Source organism: Emydura macquarii, unplaced genomic scaffold, assembly GCF_026122565.2.
Source record: "Emydura macquarii macquarii isolate MOO-44397 ecotype Brisbane River unplaced genomic scaffold, CSIRO-AGI_Emac_v2 contig_2205, whole genome shotgun sequence".
NCBI lineage: Eukaryota > Metazoa > Chordata > Testudines > Chelidae > Emydura > Emydura macquarii.
In genome coordinates, this window is record NW_027132342.1 from 15,089,673 (window position 1) to 15,110,622 (window position 20,950).

Consider the following 20,950-nt stretch of genomic DNA (forward strand, 5'->3'; position numbering starts at 1 on the left):
CATCTGCTAGAAGACTGTCCCCTCAACTCTCTAGAGGAGAGCCATTTGAAACAGATTTGCTAAATTGTGACAATGACTGAAGGTATAAATCCAAAGGCCATTTTTTAAGGTCCTCGGCAGCCTCCTGTCTACTGGCCTCTTACTATAATTCATTGATTCCAAGCCAGAAAGGACCACTGTGATCATCTAGTCCAACATCCTACATAAAAAGGCCAACACAGAACTTACCCCCAAATAATTCCTAGAGCATACTTAAGAAAAACATCCCATCTTGATTTTAAAATTGTCAGCGATGAAGAATCCACCATGACTCTTGGTAAATTGTTGCAATGGTTAATTACTCTCACTGTTAAATTTACGCTTTATTTCCCATCTAAATTTGTCTAGCTTCAACCTCCAGCCATTGGATTATTTTATACCATTTTTGCTAGTTTGAAGAGCCCATTATTAAATATTTGTTCATCATGTAGGTACTTACAGACTGTAATCAAGTCATCCCTTAACCTTCTCTTTGTTAAGCTAAATAAATTGAGCTCCTTGAATCTATCACTATAATGCACGTTTTCTAATCCTTTAATTGTTCTCATAGCTCTTCTCTAAACCCTCTCTAATTTATCAACATCATTCTTGAATTGTGAGCATCAGAACTGGACACAGAATTCCAGTAGTGGTCACACCAGTGCCAAATATAGAAGTAAAATAACCTCCCTACTCCTACTCTAGATTCCCATTTACGAATCCTATGGGATTGCATTAGCCCTTTTGGCCATGGCATTGCACTGGGAACTCATGGTCAGTTAATTATCCACCATGAGCCCCAAATCTTTTGCAGAGACACAGTTTCCCCAGGATAGAGTCCCCCATCCTGTAAATATGGCCTACCTTCTTTGTTCCTAAACGTATTTGTTCACATTTAGCCATACTAGAAAGCATATTGTTCGCTCATGCCTACCTTACAAAATAATCCAGATCACTCTACCAGTGAACTGTCTGCATTATTCACCATTCCCTTAATTTTTGGGTCACATGCAAACTTTATCAGTGATGATTTTGTGTTTTCTTCTAAGTGACAAAAATGTTAAAATACTGTACAGCCAAGAACAGAAAGATCCCTGTGGGACACCACTAGAAACACACAATGCTTGATGATTCTCTTTTTACAATCACATTCAGACCTATCAGTTAGCCAGTTTTTAATCCATTTAATGTGTGCCATGTTATTTTTATTAAAAAATTAGAACTCTATAAAATCATGCACTACTAAGTCAAATGCCTTCCAGAAGTCTAACCATATTACAACAACATTACTACCTTTAATCAAACAAAACTTCTAGTCCCATATTAAAAAAAAAAAAAAAAAAAATCAAGTTAGACAGGATCTATATTCCATAAATCCATGTTGATTGGTATTAATTATATTAGCCTCCTCTAATTCTTTATTAATTGAATCTCATATTAATCAAGCTGCTCCAATATCTTGCCCAGGATTCATGTCAGGCTGACAGGCCTATAATTACTCCAGTTTATAATTACCCCATTTGCCCTTTTTAAAATAGGGCAATTGAGAGAAGTCTCCCAAGCAGGTATCTTGCAAGTAAGATAGGATGATAATTAAAAAGGGAACACTACAGCTAAGGTACACATATAATTTACCTATCACAGATCTGTCCACTCAAGCCTTAACAAGCAGAATTCTAACAAAGACTACTGAAGGGACATTTCCTTTAATCCTTTGAGCTAGGCACATTATTTAGGCTGAGAATAGGTTTTAAAGATGCTCTCATACATCTTACCACAGCTAAAAAATATTCAGTTCACCTGGTGATAGTATAACCCAGTTTCAACTAATTACCATATTCACTTTCTCTTTAACACCACTACAATAACACTGTCACATTCCTGCCCAGTGTCTACAGTTTAATGAACACAATCGTTTGTACATTTGTTTTGTTAAAGCACTTGGGCTCCTTTGGAAAGCACAGAGCTTTATAAAATATGACCCATCACCTGCATATGTGTTAAGAGGCTCTTGCAGGGAGAAGTACTGGATGTGTGTATGTGTGGTTACCTGTATTGTCTGGCATAGAGGCTTGGTCTGTGTTGCGCTCCTTCTTGAAGGCTATGTTGCCAAGCTGAAGAACACCCGAGATCACTTTCAGAAGACCTTTTATAGAGCAAAAAAAGGTCAAATCACTGAAAGGTCAGATTTAGAAAGAATTAAAATTACATATTAGCAACATATGTAAGCCAGGTATGAGCAGTATGCACTGATATTTTTGCCCTGTTCACCCCAGGCATCAGATTAAAAGGGTGAAAATTTCCACTGTGTAACAGAAATCATTGAAAAGGCAAAGGGCAAAACCACGCCAGTATTAATAAGCGAGCCAGTTAAGTTTATTCTTTTCATCCAGCCCACTTTCACCTCCCTGGCACCAGGGCAATAAGGTCTCCATTCGTTGGAACATATGTAGTGTGACAGAAGGCCAGGTATCAGGATGTCCTCGAAGTACCTGTACTACTGAGGACAACACCCCTACTAGTCCTTTTAAAGAGTCAGCATCAGATGGTAGAACAGGAAGGGAGAATTTTCAATACTGAGTATTGAAAAAAGTGTGATCTGATGCTGTTTTCACTGAACAGTTAATCTGTTAGTGGTACTAACTAGAGTTAGCTACCAACAGGTCAATCTACTCCCTCTTCAAGTGGTGTCTCCTTCTACCTACTATAGTAATAACTACAGGATCTCTGGCCCACATGTCCACTGTGAACAAAGCCTCCATTATTTCAGGACTGACAAGAAAGAAGCACACGTGCTCCCATTGGCATGAAATGAAGTCTGACAGCCCAATGGCTGAATCTGGAGACCTGGCACTCAGACAGCTAGCTTATTTTTATATGGCCTCATCTAAAAAGATGGTAGGAATGTTTAGACTTTGCATCCAAACCAAATAAATGTACTGTTCAACCGGCTGCCATATATATGCTTCTCGTAAGCCTACAAGAAGATTTAATGTATTTCACATCCAGAACAGTGAGGACAAGGCATTCCATGCATCTCTGCAGACAAGCTATTGGAACCACTTCCATTTGCCAGTAAAGATGTGCCCTAGAGCAGCGGTCCTCAACTTTTTTTTCCCTGAGTACCACTCGGGTCAGGTAGAATCAGGTCAAGTACCACTTGACCTGCCTGTACCTGACCCGAGTACCACTCAGGGAAAAAAAAGGGGGGGGGAGGACTTTCGGCGGCGGCATTGCTGCGCACCAGGCTCCATGCCAGGAACACTGTCCTCTGCCGAAACCCTTCCGCCATTTCCCTTTTTCAGCAACAGAGTTTCGCAAGGGTGGGTGGGAGGGCCCTTCCAGCTGCTGCGCATTCAGCGCCGCGGTACGCCTCGCGTACCACCCAGCCTTCTTCCACGTACCGGTTGAGAACCGCTGCCCTAGAGCATACTTAAAGTGTGCATCAGGTCTCTTTGGCCATACATTACGTTGCCAATTCCCTAACTAGATCTCAATGCGGAGGTGTCTTTTCACCTACACATTGGTTCCAGTCTCCCTGACTGATTCAGGGCCTGGAGGAGGATTTAGTCTAAGACAAAAACAAAGGATATTAAATTGAGATGACAAACTCGAGAGAAAAGGCATAATAACTGAGTTTTGGCCAGTCTTAGAAAGTAGATGGAAGAAAAAGAGCTCTCTTTCAGAAGGTGCCTTAGAAAAGCCTATCACTATGGTATCTAGATGTCGGACAGTATTACCTTCTGGTTAGCAAGTTGTGCAGTAACCTGGACAGACGTGCATTGCTTTGTTCCACTGTTCACAACTAAGCCACTCCAAACACTGGTGGAGCAGATACCCTTACGACTATGGGCCAAACTGAGAAATCTAGAGTGAACAAAGGTCTTTACAGTACATCCCATAAAAGGCCAAGTCTTGGCTTTGGCAGAGTGCTGAGAAGAGGAAATTCTAAAGATAATGACATGATAGTCACCCACATGAGAACCCAATGAAGGCTTTACAGATAAACACTATGTATAGCACTATAACAGATTGGGAACAAGCACGGGACATGGCAGTTCGTTTCCAGTGACCTGTTGCACTTTGGTGGCAAGTGGCTGCATTCTGCATTAGTTGAATCTTTGCTGGTGAATACTGAGACGGGCCACTCCCAAACCACCAGCAGCCAGATTGCTTCTTAGATACCACTAATTGGCTTTTGTAACTTGGTGTACTAGAGGCTGCCTTCCATTCATTTGTTCTGGATATGACCAGATTGTACCATCCTTTTTAATCCTTTCCCATGCATTTCCAAGCCTTCAGAGGATCCATACCTATCTGCTCCTCATCTGGGATGCTCATGATTTTCATTGCCTCCATGGTCTCATGAAACATATCCTTGTCTTGCTGACCTGGGATTGTAACATGCCCATTTGAAAGGAATCGATACTTGTTGTATGGCTCCAACAGCAGATCAGCTTAAGGGGGAGAAAGAGACAAGGAATTATTGTAACCTTCAGTATAGGTAACAAGCTAGCATTCTTGGAGGTAGTTGATGGTGTATGCTTTTCCAGATCTGCCAAAATGAATTACCTCCTTTGTACAAGCTTCTAAGAAAGTCAGTTATAACCAACTGCAGTCTTGATTTTAACCAGTTTTGCCAGTTCCAGCTTCTTTAAAATCACCCACAAACATCTCCTTCACCCCCATCAGCATGGAAGGCAAGAATACCCAGTAGAGACCAAAACAAAACAGCCTGTGTTATTCTGGTCTCTTTCTCACTAAAGACTCTGGGTCAGATTTTCAAAGGTATTCAGGAGCCTAAGATGTAGATAGGTGCATAGTGAGACTTTCAAAAGCACCTAAGCAAGTTAGGTGCCTGATTACCTTTAAAGATCTGTATCTCAGTTATCTTCCTATTCCTGGCAAGTGGAAACAGCCTTGCTGGGTGAACCAGGGTTTAGGTTTAGATCAACTGTCTTAGGTTTTTCTTGTAGCAGCATTTCGGTAGTTCTAGATCAGAACACTTTTCTGTCCAGGCTATTTTCTCTTTCCTCTGTCCCACCCTCCTCTGGCACACTGCCAAAACAGCCCCAATGATTCTTGGATTCTGCTTCTATTAGAGGCAGACTGCCCTGCAAGTGGCCTCCAGTTTCAGGTACCGTGTTTGTTTCAAATCAGTTATGGAAGTCACCACCCAACTCTAGGAACAGTATGTTCTGCCATTAATGCTGTGCAGACAGACGTGGCTATGAAGTGAGTTCTCTCCCTGCCCCCCACCTCTCCAATCTGTCTGTTCTCTCCCACAGCACACGTTTAGATTGCTAATTTAAGATCTCAGTCTAACCCTCCTGTTAAGGTATTGTGCTAGTAGAGCACAGGCACACCTAGTCCTGCATAGGTGCCAAATATTATTCTGTATTTTGTTAATTGCCAAGTTTATAATAAGCCCATTCCTGCCCTGAAGAACTTGCACTGTATTAGACATGACCAAACATGGGACAATAGTTCAGATAAGGAAGGGTGTGGAGACAGCATTGGCAAGGGTACCAGTGCAGGAAGGAAACAAAGTTATAAGGAGACAGATGAAAGGAGAGGTCCTGCTTCGCAAACAGTGGGAGGCAGTTCCAAGCTTTGGAAGACGGGAAATACTAGGGACTAGACTGCAAGTGTTTGGAATCATTTGGCAGTTAGGGGAAAGGGACCCTAGTTATAGCACAAGGTACTCACTCTTCAGGTGCTCCCCTGCCCCAGACAACAGGTAATAGAAGATGTGGAAGGTTCGCTCCTCTTTGGCTTGACGAATGGCACGTGATTTCTCCAAGAGATCTTTACAGAGTAAAGGAACAGAGGAGAGACTAACAAGTAACTTCCAATTCCACTCTCTCCTGAGGAAAGAGGGTCTATCTGGTGTCAGTGCCCTGCAAGTTGGTTGGCATTATAAGTAGCTTTGTGATTAGTGTTCTGTATTGCCCTTTCAAAGCTTTGGGTTGCGCCACAGGCAGACAGCACCCCACCCTTCAGCAACCCAAGTGGCTGATTAAGCTATGCTTCTGGACTCCCAAGTTAAGCTTCATTTCAAGGGTAGGACAAGGATGCAAAACTGAGTTGTGAATAAAAGGGAGGAAAGACACTTGCCACTATTCCTTGCTTCCCCTGGTTAAAGATGAAAGGGCCATGGAATCCCAAGTCTACTCAATATGTCACAGCTTAAAAAGCTACTTCTAGTCCATAAAATTAGAATTATTTCATCCAGAAGGGTCTCTTGCTATAACCCCAACATAGGTTCTGAAATACTGTACTATTTAAATACGCTTTTTTTTTTTTTTTTTTTTTTTTTTTTTTTTAAACACTTGCAGATGAAACTAGGGATCTTAACAAGGATCTCTGTAGCCTAAGACGACAGGTGTTGAAGTAAGAAGAATCCCTAGATTTCTGTCATCGCTATTGAGCTGGTGGACACTATTTGGCTATATATAGATAGATAGATAGATATGCATGTTCCCACAGCCTTAATTTATTTCTGTTAAGTAGCTCCATGGAAAGGATACAAGTCTCAATATTGGCTCCCACAATGTAGCCATTGACATCGAAGTTGATTCTTATGAACTTGCCCTGAGGAAGAGGTTAGCAGAAATATTAGTGTTACTTTATGTTATCACAGCTAGAGTAAAATGGTAAAGGTCTCAGTATAGGCCTTTCAGCTCCAGATAACACAAATTACCAGCTAAACAAGTTTTAAACAGAACAAGCTCAGCTAGCTCATACCTACTGGTCATGGAGCAATTTAACATTCTTGACACCATAAATTACAAGAGACAAGGGGCCATCAAATTACATGGCTTTCAGATTGCCTAGGCAACAGGAAACATGTTAAGTTTCATTCTGAAGTGAATCTTCTCCACTTCCTTAGTTCCTGGTACTATAAGGAAGAAACAGTGTTCTAGATTGACTGCCACCATCACCAGCCTAGCTCATCTTCAACCATTTACACTTCAATTTGGTTTCAAGCGTAGATTCCCTGTCTCTTAGAAGCTTTCAACTGCCCTCCAAAATTAATACAATATGGGTCACTAATCTCTCAAGAGAAAAATGAATTTGGTAGACTGAGACTGAAATAATGACAGAGGGAGTCCTGGCAAAGGTTCAATATCTTGCATATCAGGCACTCAATTCCATCAGCACTTCATTGGATAATTCCCTGACAAGACAAAACTGTGTCCCGGTTTCACTTAAGAGAAGCAAGTTACAAAAAAAGGACATCCCAGGACTGCATATCAAACACCAAAGTAAAGCAATACTCCCCCAACTCATTCAACTAATGGCTTCTCCCTCTGGAAAGTTGGAGACAGCAGCACTCACGCAGGAGAAATATACTCACAAATCTTGAGGAGTTGTCGTTCTTCACAGTCTTGGCATTTCCAAAGGCCTCCAGGATAGGGTTAGCCTGAAGCAACTGCCTCTCAAGCTCTCCCTAGACAAAAAACCAAAAGCAGATGAAGACACCAGCTTTTAAAACCTTAACCCAGAGGACCAGGTTTCATCTCACATCAGCTTGGCATCTATGCAGAGAAACCACATCAGATCCTCGGCGCTATCCCCCTAAAATATTTGTTTAGGGAGCTACTGATTCTTCCCTCCTGAGTTCATTTCAGTCTGAAGAAATAGTTTCTCCTCCTCAACCAGTCAGTATCAGTACAGTAGTCCCCTCTTCTGGTGCTGGATTTCAGTTACCAATAGGCAATCCTATAAGCTTCTTGCCTATGGCACATCCCATAGGCTTTCTGGGGGCAGGGAGAAAGGAATGTTCTTCCCCGACCCCAGATCATGTCCACATCCAGCAGCATTGTCCCTCCCAAGCGGAAGAGCAAAATAAACCCAGCTTTTAGTTGGGAGGGAGCCCCGGATTCTGCAGGGGGTGAGCTCACCAGTAATAGATTATCAGAACACAAGTCACGTTGTGGGGCTTGGGACAAAAGTCTTTGCTTGCCCTGGTGCTTTCTACACACTTCTCTACACAGACCAGCAAAACCCTCATGTGTGGGGATGCAGCAAAAGGAAACTAGTGGGTAACACAGCTTATGACTCAGATACCACTAAGTCTTCCACTTCCATACTCTCCTCCTCCCCACAGGCAACAGAGTCCTGGGTGGAAAGACCAGCCAGAATTGCTATCCCTGCTCAGTACTCAATCTCTGGAGCATAGACATGTTTTCCAAAAGCCTGCTGGTGGTTATTTGAACTGACTCTCTCTTCTCTGTGCTGGAAGAAGGGAGTCTCATTTATTTCAAAATTAGCCAGATGCAAAAAGTACTCTCCCAGATACTGAAACTGACAACTGGGTTAAGGTTTCTCCTTTTAATAGGTGAGAGTAAGCCTTCAGGACTTCCTGATGCATGGGACTAGAGCCCATCATTTTTGCCCATAATGCTGATCCTGGAATTTCAAACTGCAGAGGGTGTGTTTACAGGACAAAGTACTTTTACAGCTCCTTTCATTATCAAAGTGCATTTATAAATAGTCAATGCTCATGTTACCTCTAGAAGGGGATAAAATAAATATTAGCCCCATTAACGATGGTAAAAATGAGGCAGAGATATGAAGCGACTTGCTCAAGGTTAAAAGCTGGAATTAGAACTCTAGCATTTCTAGTTCTTATTGCCGCGTTCAGGTCACAACTCTCCTTTAACAAGCCAGAAGTATAAAGTCAACCATTTCTATTTGTCTGCAAAGTTACACACGGAAGAGACAGCCACAACTAAGTTCTTATTCACTTTGTCACAAGTGTGTATAAGACTATGTTTAGTCACAGGAAGGGAATAGACTGGGACAGCTGCTATCCATCCCATAAGGTCACACTTTGGCTGTGCTGGGAAGAAAACCTCAAACTTGCTATAAAAAAAAGTGTGTCAGCGATACTGCATTTTTCCTGCTATTCTGGCACCTATGTGTGAGCTGCAACACCCGCCCCATCGCTGAAGAATTCCCATCCTGTGAGAGTGATCCTACAGTGAAGTTCTAATCCTATTTGTAACTGCAATCTGTTGCTATGGAAATGAGTGATGTCACAAATTCAACATTACAACTTCACTGCAGGACCAGGAAAAGAATAAAAGAGACTATTTAGAAGAAAAAAGCAGTTAGAATTTGGCATTAAATATATTTCATTATTCAGCTAAAAAAATATAAATCAAACTGGCAAGGCCAAATTTAGCTACACAAGAACCAGAATGTGACAGTTAGGAGTCTCATGGCTCCTATGAAGTTAATTCCTTCATATTTTTTAACCTCAGGAATGAAGGGTGCAATTAGTGACACGTGGAAGTTGCTGAAGTCATGAGCATAAAGAAAGGGAGGACTAGGATAGTGGGATCTAGAGGGTAAGGAGACCCACAGTAGTAGTGGGCATATAGCATGTCAGTTACCATTGCGATCTGCCTACAGGCAAGTGGGGGCTGGGCAGGGCGGAGGAAGAGGGAAAGCCTACAGTTAGTGAAATCAGAGGCTGATCATGGGAACCAGCTCAGTACAGTGTTGTAGTGCAGTAGCAATACCAAATCCTTTGCAGAAGCAAATTCTCATTATGTTACTATAACACTGCATCTGATTAAGAGGTTAATGTTACCATGAAAGCATTAGCTTCTTTCCTCACTGGTGTTTAAATATGCAACCTGAACACTGCCTTAGCATTAGTTTTAAACAGAAAAAAGTGTACTTTTGATATTGGTATGTCCACTTTCAGGTCATACCTCATAGGAGAAAGCAGTATTCACAACTCTGTGGCCATTGTTTGACTGAAGACAGTTTTGGCAAGGCTCATTAGCAAGGTAGAAACAGCATCACATTGAGGACCATCTTTCCAATAGGAAAAGAAACATTTCAAGCTACAAAAGCTTAATGTGCAGAAGTCAGCAGGAACTGCTGAGTTCCTGTAATTAAGGGTATGTCTACACTGCAGAGTGAAGTTGATTTATTTTAAATCGACTTTCATGGGCCGAATTTTAGAAGTCGCATGAGCGTGATCAGACCACGCTCATTGTGTCGGGGGACTGCATCCCCCACTAGACACACTTGGGTTGACAATCAAAGCTGTGCACTGTGGGCAGCTCTCACAGTGCAACTAGACACAGAGGCTTTTGGGAAGATTGTCATCCTCCCGTGATGCAACATGCTCCCTCCATGTCCCTTCTTGTCCCAAACAAATGTACAAATGCTTTTTTGTGCCGTTTTTCTAAACCGTTCAGTCTGTTGCCAGAGAGGTATGGAGCCCACTCACTCTGCATTATCATCGTGAGCGTCATAAATACCTCATGGCTTATCCTGCAAGGCCGAGACAGGAGCTGCAGCATGGAAAATTGTGATGTTATTGTGGCCACCCTGCTACAAGCCATAGAGCAAAACAATTCCCATTTGCTGCAGGCTGTCACGCAGCATCTTCAGTCGGTGGAGCACCGGTTCTGGTCCCGGGAAACAAGTACTGACTGGTGGGATTGCATCATTATGAAGGTATGGGATGATGAGCAGTGGCTGCAGAACTTTCATATGCGAAAGGCCACTTTCCTTGAACTCTGCGCAGAGCTGTCCCCAGCCCTGAAGCACATGAATACTCGCTTGAGACCTGCTCTGACAGTGGAGAAGCGATTGGCCATCGCTCTGTGGAAGCTAGCAACCCCAGACTGCTACCAGTCAGTTGGGAATTAATTCAGAGTCAGTAAATCCACCGTGGGAGCTGCTGTGATGCAAGTGTGCTAGGCCATTAGTAGTCTTCTGCTAAGAAGGGTAGTGACTTTGGGAAATGTGCAGGACATAGGGGATGGGTTGCTGCAATTGGGTTCTCAAACTGGAGGAAGCGGGGGGCGGCGCAATAGATGGCACACACATCCTTATCTTAGCCCCAGACGACTTTGCCACAGAGTACGTAAACCGGAAGGGATACTTCCACAAGGGCTTGCAACACCATTGAGATCAGAGGACGTTTCACCAACATCAATGTGGGGTGGTCTGGAAAAGTACACGACGCACACATCTTTAGGAACTCCGGTCTGTTCAAAAAGATGCAGGCGGGCACTTTCTTCCCTGAACAAAAAAAAAAAAAATATTGACGATGTTTAAATGCCAGTAGTGATCCTGAGGGATCCTGCTGACCCCTTGCTCCCCTGGCTAATGAAGCCATTCACTGGGCACCTGGGCAGCATGAAGGAGCATTTCAATAATAGGCTCAGCAAGTGCAGAATGGTGGTGGAATGTGCATTTGGCTGCTTAAAGGCAAGATGGCACTGCTTGCTCACTAGGTTAGACCTCAGTGAACACAACATCCCAACTGCCATCTCTGCCTGCTGTGTGCTCCATAATGTTTGTGAAACTAAGGGGGAAAATTCCCCCAGGGTTGGGGTCGTGGATGCTGATAGGCTGGCCGCTAATTTTGCGCGGCCATATTCCACTGCTACGCTAAGAGCCAACCGCAGAGCGCTGAGCCTCAGGGAAACATTGAAAACCCATTTTTTGAATGAACTGCAGTAACATACGTCTCGGTCAGTGCTGTGCCTTCCATTCCCATCCCCCACCCTCACACCATCAGCCCCTTCTTTCCCCACCGGCAATCCCCAAGCTCTCCGTGAATACAGAAAATTTTTTTTGAAGCAATAAAGTTTTATTGGTGATCAGTTACCAGAGGGTGGGGGAAGAGGGGAGTGGAGGGAGAAAGGAAGATAATTTAACTCTCTCATAAGGCTGCTTGGGCAGCCAGAGCAAAGTGTGACTGTGCAAACAGCGAATCACACAAATTCCTAGTTCTTAAAGGGGCCATCGTCTCTTTCTGCTCACCTCCACCTGCATGGAGTACAGTACGTACTGCACCCTGCTCAACCTCCTCTTAGAGCGCTTGGGGGTGGGTGCTAGGAAACAGCTTGTTGGCTGAGCATTTTGCAGGGAGAGTCTGTCCTGCTGCTGCTCTTCCTGGAGCTCTACCAGACACCTCAGCATGGCAGACTGATCCCTCATAATACGCAACATCTGTCGCATTGCACGCTCTGTTCCTGTGCTCATTTTCTGTGTTCCATGTCCATGTTTAGTTTTTCTGACAAGGACATCCTCCAGGCTCTGAGCTCTATGTCAGCAGCCACGGAGGCGTTCATTAGTTCACTGGAACATGTCATCCTGAGGGGTCTCCCCCCCCCATTTCCTAATCTGGGAAAGACACTGTGGGAGAGGAAGATGGGGTGAAGGCTGAAGTGTCCATTGTAAGACAAGCAAAGCACAAAGTTGCCATTGTAAGCTGACTCCATGGAGTAAAAGAAATGTTACAATGTAAAACGTATTCACAAGGCAAAGCCAGACCCACATACCAATCTGTACCTATTGCACGGGTCAGAGTGGCATTCCAGACATGGTAAGTAAGGGGCCCTTGCATCCACTACAGGGAAGTCTGTATAGCACTAATTTCCCCATCCACACATAATCAAAGAGAAGGATAATTGGGTTTCCATTTACCATCCCAAAGACTGGCTTGGGAGGAGTTGATCAAAAGGGATTGGAGGAGGGTGTGGGTGAAGTGCCACTGGAGGGGGAAAAAAGGGCACCCAGTTCCCAGACCCATAATGTACATGCCAACAATAACATGGCTAGGAATTGTCTGTGTAGGGGCTCAGGAACACCATACGCGGCAGGGGAATAACATGCAGTGACTACATTGGTGAGGTTCTGTAAGCTTGCACCATCTTCCCTAGATGACCGTGTGTGATATCAGTCTCCTGAGGATAAAGCAGGCGGAAAGGGAAGATTTCCTGCAAGCTTCAGGGTACAGGCCTGGCCCTTATGCTGCTATGCTGTGTTCTGCAATGATGTCTACTCATTTAATAGCAGAGTGGCAGGGAAAAGTGTCCTACCATGGCGGAAGAAATAGGGCTGCTCTCCCCAGAAAGCTTCTGTAAAGGATTGCAGAGTACCTACATGAAAGTTTCCTCAAGAGATCCATGGAGGATTCTCGGAGCATTCCTGTGCACATAAATAGTCTGTTCAGGGGATAACCCTCTACTGAAGTTTACCAACCTCCAGGAAGCCCATCCCCACAAAAACACAAACTCCTTTTTCCCCAAAAATAAGAAACTGGGCTGGGAACATGACCACAGAAATGCGATTTGCTATACCAACTCACCAGATGTGCCTTTCCCGGCATCTCGGGATGTAACACTGTCCTGTTCTCAGCTGCACTGCTCTGGGGTAACAAACAGGTCCTGGCTCTCTGGGAGAATGGATACCCCACTCTTCTGCCCACTGTTCTCCTCCTCGTCCACAGAGGACTCCTCATTTGTCCTGGACTGGGATTCTTTGGAGGTATCAATGCCGCGCGGTGGCATAGTGGTAGGGTCACTGCTGAGAATTGCATGCATCTCCTCATAAAAGAGGCATGTCTTCGGTGATGAGCCAGAATGACTGTGCGTCGTCCTAGTTTTCTGATATGCCTGCCTCAGCTTTTTTTATTTTAATGTGGCTCTGCTGCGTGCCCTGTTGGGGCCCTTCTCCACCATACCACGGGATATCTTCTCATAGATATCCAAATTTCTTTTGCTGGTTCGGAGCTGAGCCAGAACAGAGACTCTTTGCCCCACAGGCTGATGAGATCTAAGACCTCAAGGCTGGAGCGTGTTTGGGGCATGAAGTCGCCATGAGCATTTCTGCTACAAAGCTCTCTCCATGCTGACCAAATAGGAAATGGGAATTCAAAATTTTCCCAGGGCTTGAAAGAAGGAGCTATTTCCTGTTTACATGGTCACGGTGCAGCAGGGTGCCAATGTCCAGAGCGGTCACAACAGCATTATGGGATACTTCCCAGAGGCCAATGATGTCGATTTACGTTGCATTCTGTCTACATGGGTGCTCGTTCGATCCATAGAATTCGACGTCAGCGCTATGCCACTCACGGAGGTGGTTTTATTAAGTCAAATTTTACCACGATTTAGGTCGGCGGAATTGACATGCCAGTGGAGGCGCATACTTTAGGTGGTCGACGTAAGCCACGTTACGTTGACCTCCATTGGCAGTGTAGACCAGGCTGAAGACACCACCAACCTTTCTGGACCTGTAACTGCATGTCACTGACCCGAATGTTAAACAATTTTTTAAAAGATTATTTATGCATTTGAGATGGGTACAACATCCTCCCCCCCCCCATGCAAACTGTTGACATACCAGCTTCTAGGTCTATTAGCCCCCAGTGGCAATGTGCAGCTGGCCCCTTAGCACCTCCTCTCCCCATGATTTCATATCAGTTTAATTTACCACCGTCTTTGATGCCCAATGAAAACTCAGAATTCCTCCCTATCTATTTTCAACTTCTAAGAGATTCTTTCCAGAGAAGAAAAGGGAATAGAAACCTTGCCAAGTCCCATGTTTAAAAATAAAAATCATGACTCAAGCCCCAAAAAGTCAGGAGATTAACTTAAAAATCATGCAATTTAAAAAAAATTAGTTTTGGTTTCTTTCTGTTGTCTTTCTGGTTTTTAAGCCTGCTTCACAATTGCAAGCTTTTCTCTACAGCCACAAGGACTACAAACTTCCTTTAAAAATAGGAAAAGCAGAGACTCTCAAGAAAAATGATTCCAGCAGCTGGAGCTTTAAGAAAAGAGCACCAGCCACCACACCATTCATATAAAAACCGCAAGAGTTGCAACAGGGTGTTTGAATTTCTGACTGAAAAAAAGTTATAATTTTAGTTTTGAAAATACTTCTCTACTCTCCCGATTTGAGACAGCTGAAGTGAGGCAGAGAACAAATACTTTATGGAAAGCTTCAAGCCCAGTTTGCCCACCCCATTCCCCAATGAACAATTTGATTAAGTGAAAGCAGGGATTTTAATAGAATGCTGTATGCCCTAAATGCAGTCTTACCTTGCCTAGTAGCTCTTACCACTGTAAATGCAATGATTTATTTTGAAAAATGATCTAAACCAACCATGGTTTTAAAATCCTTACAACCCAAAAAGTTGGTGGAAGAGGCAGCCCCCCCACTGCAGCTGAGAGAAGGGCTTTAGAAAAAGCTGTTTTTGTTTGAAAAGAAGAAAGCAGAGACTTGAGTTGTAAATTTAATCTCTTGACCAAAAGATACTAGAAAGGGAACAAGTTTGAGGCTATCAAACCTAACACCATTAGTGTATTGTACTGCCAATACATGAGACCGAGGTTCATGCTCCATCCTCAATCTGATGGTGCCAGCAGCGGGACCTAGCCTTGTGGCCTTGGGGGGGTGAGCACAAGCAGTCTTGTTCCCTAGAGTACGGATAGGTGAACAGATGTCTCAAAAGTTACTACACTAATCTGTAGACAGAATTACAATCCAGAGTCAAACCTAGCGAGTGTGAAGGCCAGCAGGGCTGCACAGAAGGCTAATTACCATCTAACATTAAGGTCCCTGTATAGTTTTAGTCCTCATTGGTAAGGCTGGTAACCAACATGGAGCCACTAGAGTGGGACAGAAAGTGAGATGCAGGATTTCTTAAGAAAACCTTCCAAACGGAGCTTAAACTCAAAGAGAAGTCAGGTGTCAAACCCAGCTAAATGCTGGTTTATACTGTAACTTGATCCTTGGTCTCCTTAGATGATTGAAATTTCACTTGAGAATAAGCAGAGGAAGAATGCTTAACTCCCAATCCTATGATCCCCCCTTCCCTCCCCGGCCACCCCCCCACCAAAAAACAAAATTGTTTCTAAATACAGCTACTGACAGCCCATGGCAAAAGCTTCTGTATGTCTCAAAGCCTGGCACATGGAAGGTTATATTTTTGTTTTGATTCCAGAAGCCACTCATTAGACCATGTACTTACACACACCCATCCACCCACCATGTCTGCATGCAGAGTATCCTTTTCACATATCCTATATACACACACACAGCATGCCTGTATGTTAGCTTATCAAGAGCAGGTTTCTACATGAAGAGACAGAAGATGGGCTTGGCATCTGGGTTTCATTATAAAAGCTTAGAAGTTAACTGCATTTCCCATGTGTGTAACTCTGGCTAACAAGCTCATTGTGTTGGAACATCCAGTATATTCAGGGCAGCAACTTCCTGACCTTTCCCAGCAACTGCACCCACAGCTAACTTGCTGTGGTGGAAAATTAGACAGATAGCCAACTCCATCTGGTTAGGAACACCATGCACACCAGAGGCTCTGTATGCAGTTCTAGGAAAACCAGGTTCAATTCAGCTCTCCTGTTTAGTTCACTATGTAGGAACAGTTTCTTTACAGTGTACTTGGGAAGTTCAACAAGAGAGACCTTGAGTGCAGACTAATACCGAGCACAAGATGAGTAAACGTGTCAGACATAACTGCAGACTCTAGTTGACAGCATCTCACAAAAGGTTGTTGTGCATCACAAAACAGAATTGTGAGTTGTTTATGGGACTGATCTAGCTGCAGAAAGTGACATTGGTGTGGAGTGAAAAGCTGCTCAAAAATCACACAATGGGACAAAATGCATTCCTGGTGCAGAACGTGCAGTAAACGTGCAGCTCACCTAAGAGGATACAACTGATGAGTTCGGCCATAATCCATGAAGGGGAGAGGGAGGGGAAAAAATATAAGTGAGACATCTTCAAAGATCCCTTGTTCTATTGTACTTAGATGCTTTTCACCCATTTAAAGTTCTGTTACAATTTCAGTCAAGTCTTCAACTCATATCTATGAACCTCTCCAAATTGAAGTCTGTACCTCTAGAACAGACTTCACAGCCAGCCACAAAATAAAGGGGAGTAGAATAAAGGAGACCACATCTCCAGGGAGCGGATCACTTAAATTGTTTTTCTTAAGTCGTTCATTATATGAACAAGTCAGAAGACGGATGTGCAGTGGTTTGCTAACTGTGCCCCTAAACACACCCACATATAAAACCAAGACACTATGAAAACGTTTATCCCTGCTGTATCTCCACTGAAGTCAAGGGAATTATGAGGGAGGACAATGACCCATGACTTGTGAGTTGTTGTTTTTTTTTTTTTTAAAGCCACACACAAAACCATCATGGGTCCATAGTTCATTGTCTCCCCTCTGCACAAGTTGGTACCTAGCTGTTTTATTCAGCATCATGATTTCAGCCAGTAATCAACCAAGGTATCTCCTAGTGCATCACAGCTTGTTGGCACACAGAATGACGGTGCAGCATCCTTGTCGTGAACATAGATGCTTACCTGGTCTTTTTTACTCTTGTGTGAGGAAGCAACATGAGCCAGATACTGAATGACCTTCTTGGTGTTCTCAGTCTTACCAGCTCCTGATTCACCTCTGCAAAGACAGAGCCTAGGATTCATTCAAGAACAGGATGGTGGAAATGCATCCACATTTTTAAACCCAACATGCTTTTCAGCTGACCACAGTGCTTTGAGTAGCATTCTTGCTGTTAAACATTGCTTTTTACGATGCTTCCCCTAACGCAGAACCTGAGCACACTAGTGAATGATACAGCAGCCAGCACTATGCTCTAGTCCTATTGCTCAACCAGTTTTTTATGCCTTCCGGGGGAGGGGGGGGGGCGCGCCAGGAGGAGGGAAGGAAAGAAAGGAAATTTTGCTTTCCACAGTCATGCGGCAGCCTTCACATGCAAGTGGTTGAGGAATAATCGCACAAGTGAGGAGGGGGAACACAAAGGCGAAAAAGGAATTCCCCATAGCAAAAGATTTGTAGTTAAGATATTCTGCACCAGAACTTAAGAGTTTGGGGCTCAGTCTCACTTTTAGGCTGGGCAGAGGAAATTGTGGTGTTGAGTGGGCACATTATTCCCTACAACCTAAGCCTAGGTAGCATGAATAAGAGCACATTCCCACTGCCTTCCTAGTTGCTTTGTTGACTGTATATACACCACTGCTGCCCCAGTTCTTCTAAAGTCCTTTCTGAGCATCATAACTCCACTAATGAGTTCGCTGCAAGATCACCTTTTTCCTGCTCCTTCACTCGAGACCATCCTTCTGCAGAAAAGGATGAGACATGGGCAGGGATGGGATGCTAATGGTAGGATTTAAAAAGGCAAATATTCCCTAGCCTCTGCAGTATCATGTGACATACTGACCCAGGTAAAACCCCCAATTAAGAGCCCTCCAGCAGGATTTTAACAAGAACTGACAGCAAGACAAACCAAGGAATGTAAATACTCACGTGCACAGAATGGACTGATCCTCTCGATCTGAAATAAAAGAAACAAAGGATCAGATAGGCCAAGGCTATTAAGTCCAGAGAGTATGCTGGCACTCCCCACAACATGAAGAGCAGAAGCCACTAAGCTTCCTCATGCAAGTGTCTTCAGAAGTGTGACCAGTCGCTTCTAACAATGTTGGCTGAGTTCCTCCCCACTCCCCAAGTACTAAAGGCTGGAAATGGCACCATCATTTTAGTTTTCCCTGTCCAGATGTATCTGTAGTTCAGAATAAAACAAGGTCATTGTTAGTTGCTTTTTCTAGGGTGAGAATAAAACCCCTCTCTTGATTTGTTCCAGTGCCTCCTGAACTTTTTGCTACCATATGCAGAATATGCCATGCAACTCAAACCCTGACACAGGGCTATTGCAGATGTTGATGTATCCTTTAAAACAAGGGAGGCCTAAGCATTGAGTACATCTTTAGCTGCAATGGGGATATTAGAGTGAAACAAGAAGTGAATCAAGGCTTTTGCTTTAGCCATTCCTCATGTGGCAAGTTTAGGACTGAGGCACTGTATTACTACACATAAAAACCCACCACATTAAAAGAATATTAAGGTTGCAATATCAAATCAGAAAGTGCCAGAATTAAGGTTGACCACCACCATCCCCGCACACACGACATCTGCCTCATTCAGTGCAAAACGGATGATGCTAACTGAATGGGTAACTACTTAACATTTCAATGTGGCCCCATGTATTATTTACTGCACACCATCCAAACCTGGCATTGAATGAACAACTATTCGTTTCTGTATGGGCTTTACTATGGTACTGTCATAAGATCTTAGAGCTTTAAAAACAAATTCACTAATCTTCACAAACACTCTTATACCCCAGCCTCTTCTCTCCCCTCCCTCCCCCGGCTTCTACCCTTTTCCTCTGGCTCCTGCTCAAGGTCCACCCTCTCAACAATCCTATCCTCCTTACATGGTTATGATCATTCCTATCCCCTTATCCACTTTCTACTATTATCCTCCCCCCCCCGCTTCTTATCTCCACCCACCCTGCCCCCAGGCTCCCATCCTTCCTTTTTTCCCCCCTCCACTACCCCAGTATTTCATCTCTCTTCCACTGTTCCTCATTCAGGTAGCTGCCTCCTCCATGTTAGCTAGGCATCAGTAGGGAGAGCACAGGACAGAGTTTCCTTGCTCTCAGTTGGAGCCCAGGGCCACAGTTGCTCCCAGGAGCAAAGAGTAGCAATTGCAGGGAAAGTCCTAGGCCAGGGATGGAAAATGCTCAGTCACTGGGGGACAGCGCTGCTTCTGTGAAGTCTAGTCTCACATGGGTGCTATGGGGATGCAGTATGCTCAGCATAGACTGCATCTTCAAGAATTTACCTGCCAACCAAATCTCTGAGCATGATATGCTAACTGAGATTTTTCAGAGGCTCATAACTTATCCAAGTTCGTAAAGGTTAAGGGCAGAAGGGATTATTATTTGGTGTAGTCTGACCTTTTTATTACAGGCCATTCAGTTTCACCCTGTTACCCATATTTTTAGCCCAATAACTTGTTTAACTAGAACAACTTCCAGATAGGCATCCAATCTTGAAGACATCAAGACAGAATCCACAACTTCCCCTGGTATTTGTTCCAACAGTTAAACAACCTGTTAAATTTGTGCCTTTATTGCTAATGTGAATTTGTCTGTGCCACCTATAATGAAAAGGTAGACTCTTCAATCACTGAAGACTTAAAGTATGTTCAATATAATTCTTTAAGAAACCTATCGCTGAAGTACAGGTATAAGATTGGACCTCTGAGCAGTTCAGAAGGCCACACCCATTAAGGTCTCCAGTCGGTCGATGAATTATCAAGGCACGCGCCAGAAGGATTCTGCATGACTGGGCACTTAAAGGGTGGATCGGGGAATAGTTAATGATTCATCTGCACATAGCCCCAGGAGTTGTATTCAGTAGGGCAGACACCTGGGTGGTTCTGTAGCACATTCACATGTAGCTATAGCCTTTTGAAAACTTGACTAAGTGATGAGCAACTCATCTACCGGAAGAGCTTATACTCTCATTTAGACACTTGGGGGCTTATGTATGAAGCCTGTTCAAGACAAAAAAGGTAACATCCCTATAAAACATTGGCCAATAGCCATATAAGCCAGATGTCAAATAGACCAGAGATGACAGACACTAGAGTCAAACTTACAGAGATCAAATGCCCTGGCAGATGCTGTCTAGCTCTAAAAGAATGTTTTAGAATCTCATATGAGGGTGGGAGGTGGTGACTCAGCAGCAGTCTAGTTACTATCTTCTACAGGTAGATGTAAGAACAGTTTCTCCTTTTCACACCTTACTACAGAATTAGACATTCCAACTGGGGAGCATGCAGGAAAAGCACTAGACAATAACACTGGACCCTTTCAGTGCTATGCTGCCCCCTGCCATTTGCTTTCCCCACAGACTGCTCACTAGCCGTGAGTCACCTCTGCCTTAAGCCAGCAGGAATGTACCTGCGAGTGCAGGCAAGTCATAGCAGTATGCAGACACTACCATAAAAGGAAACATTCCAGTTTGGAATCAATGGGGAAATTCCTTCCCAGCACTGCAAAACAGCCATCACTGGGATAGCTGGAATTTTTCTAATTGTGTATGGATGGACGACTGAAATGCTGGGCTGAGCCACAGGAAGTCGGATCTTAGCAAAAGACCAAAAAGAGCTGTTAAACTGCAAAAGAAGCAGAGTTCTTAGAAATTGTTCCACTATAAGAGGCAGTTACTCTAAATTCCAGGATATTACACATTCCATACAACCCTC

The 20,950-nt window shown here is 43.8% G+C and overlaps 1 protein-coding gene across 1 annotated transcript in view; it reads right to left on the reverse strand.

Annotated features, from left to right (window-relative positions):
* The window catches only part of MYH9 (myosin heavy chain 9), a 96,605-nt gene that overhangs the window by 41,317 nt on the left and 34,338 nt on the right, over positions 1-20,950 (reverse strand). The window contains exons 4-10 of the mRNA XM_067559411.1: positions 18,140-18,167; positions 17,179-17,272; positions 7,379-7,471; positions 6,549-6,612; positions 5,728-5,826; positions 4,332-4,475; positions 2,069-2,164 (exon numbers count right to left, since the gene is read on the reverse strand). Coding sequence (XP_067415512.1) covers positions 2,069-2,164; positions 4,332-4,475; positions 5,728-5,826; positions 6,549-6,612; positions 7,379-7,471; positions 17,179-17,272; positions 18,140-18,167 — 618 coding nt within the window. The remainder of the gene's footprint in view (positions 1-2,068; positions 2,165-4,331; positions 4,476-5,727; positions 5,827-6,548; positions 6,613-7,378; positions 7,472-17,178; positions 17,273-18,139; positions 18,168-20,950) is intronic.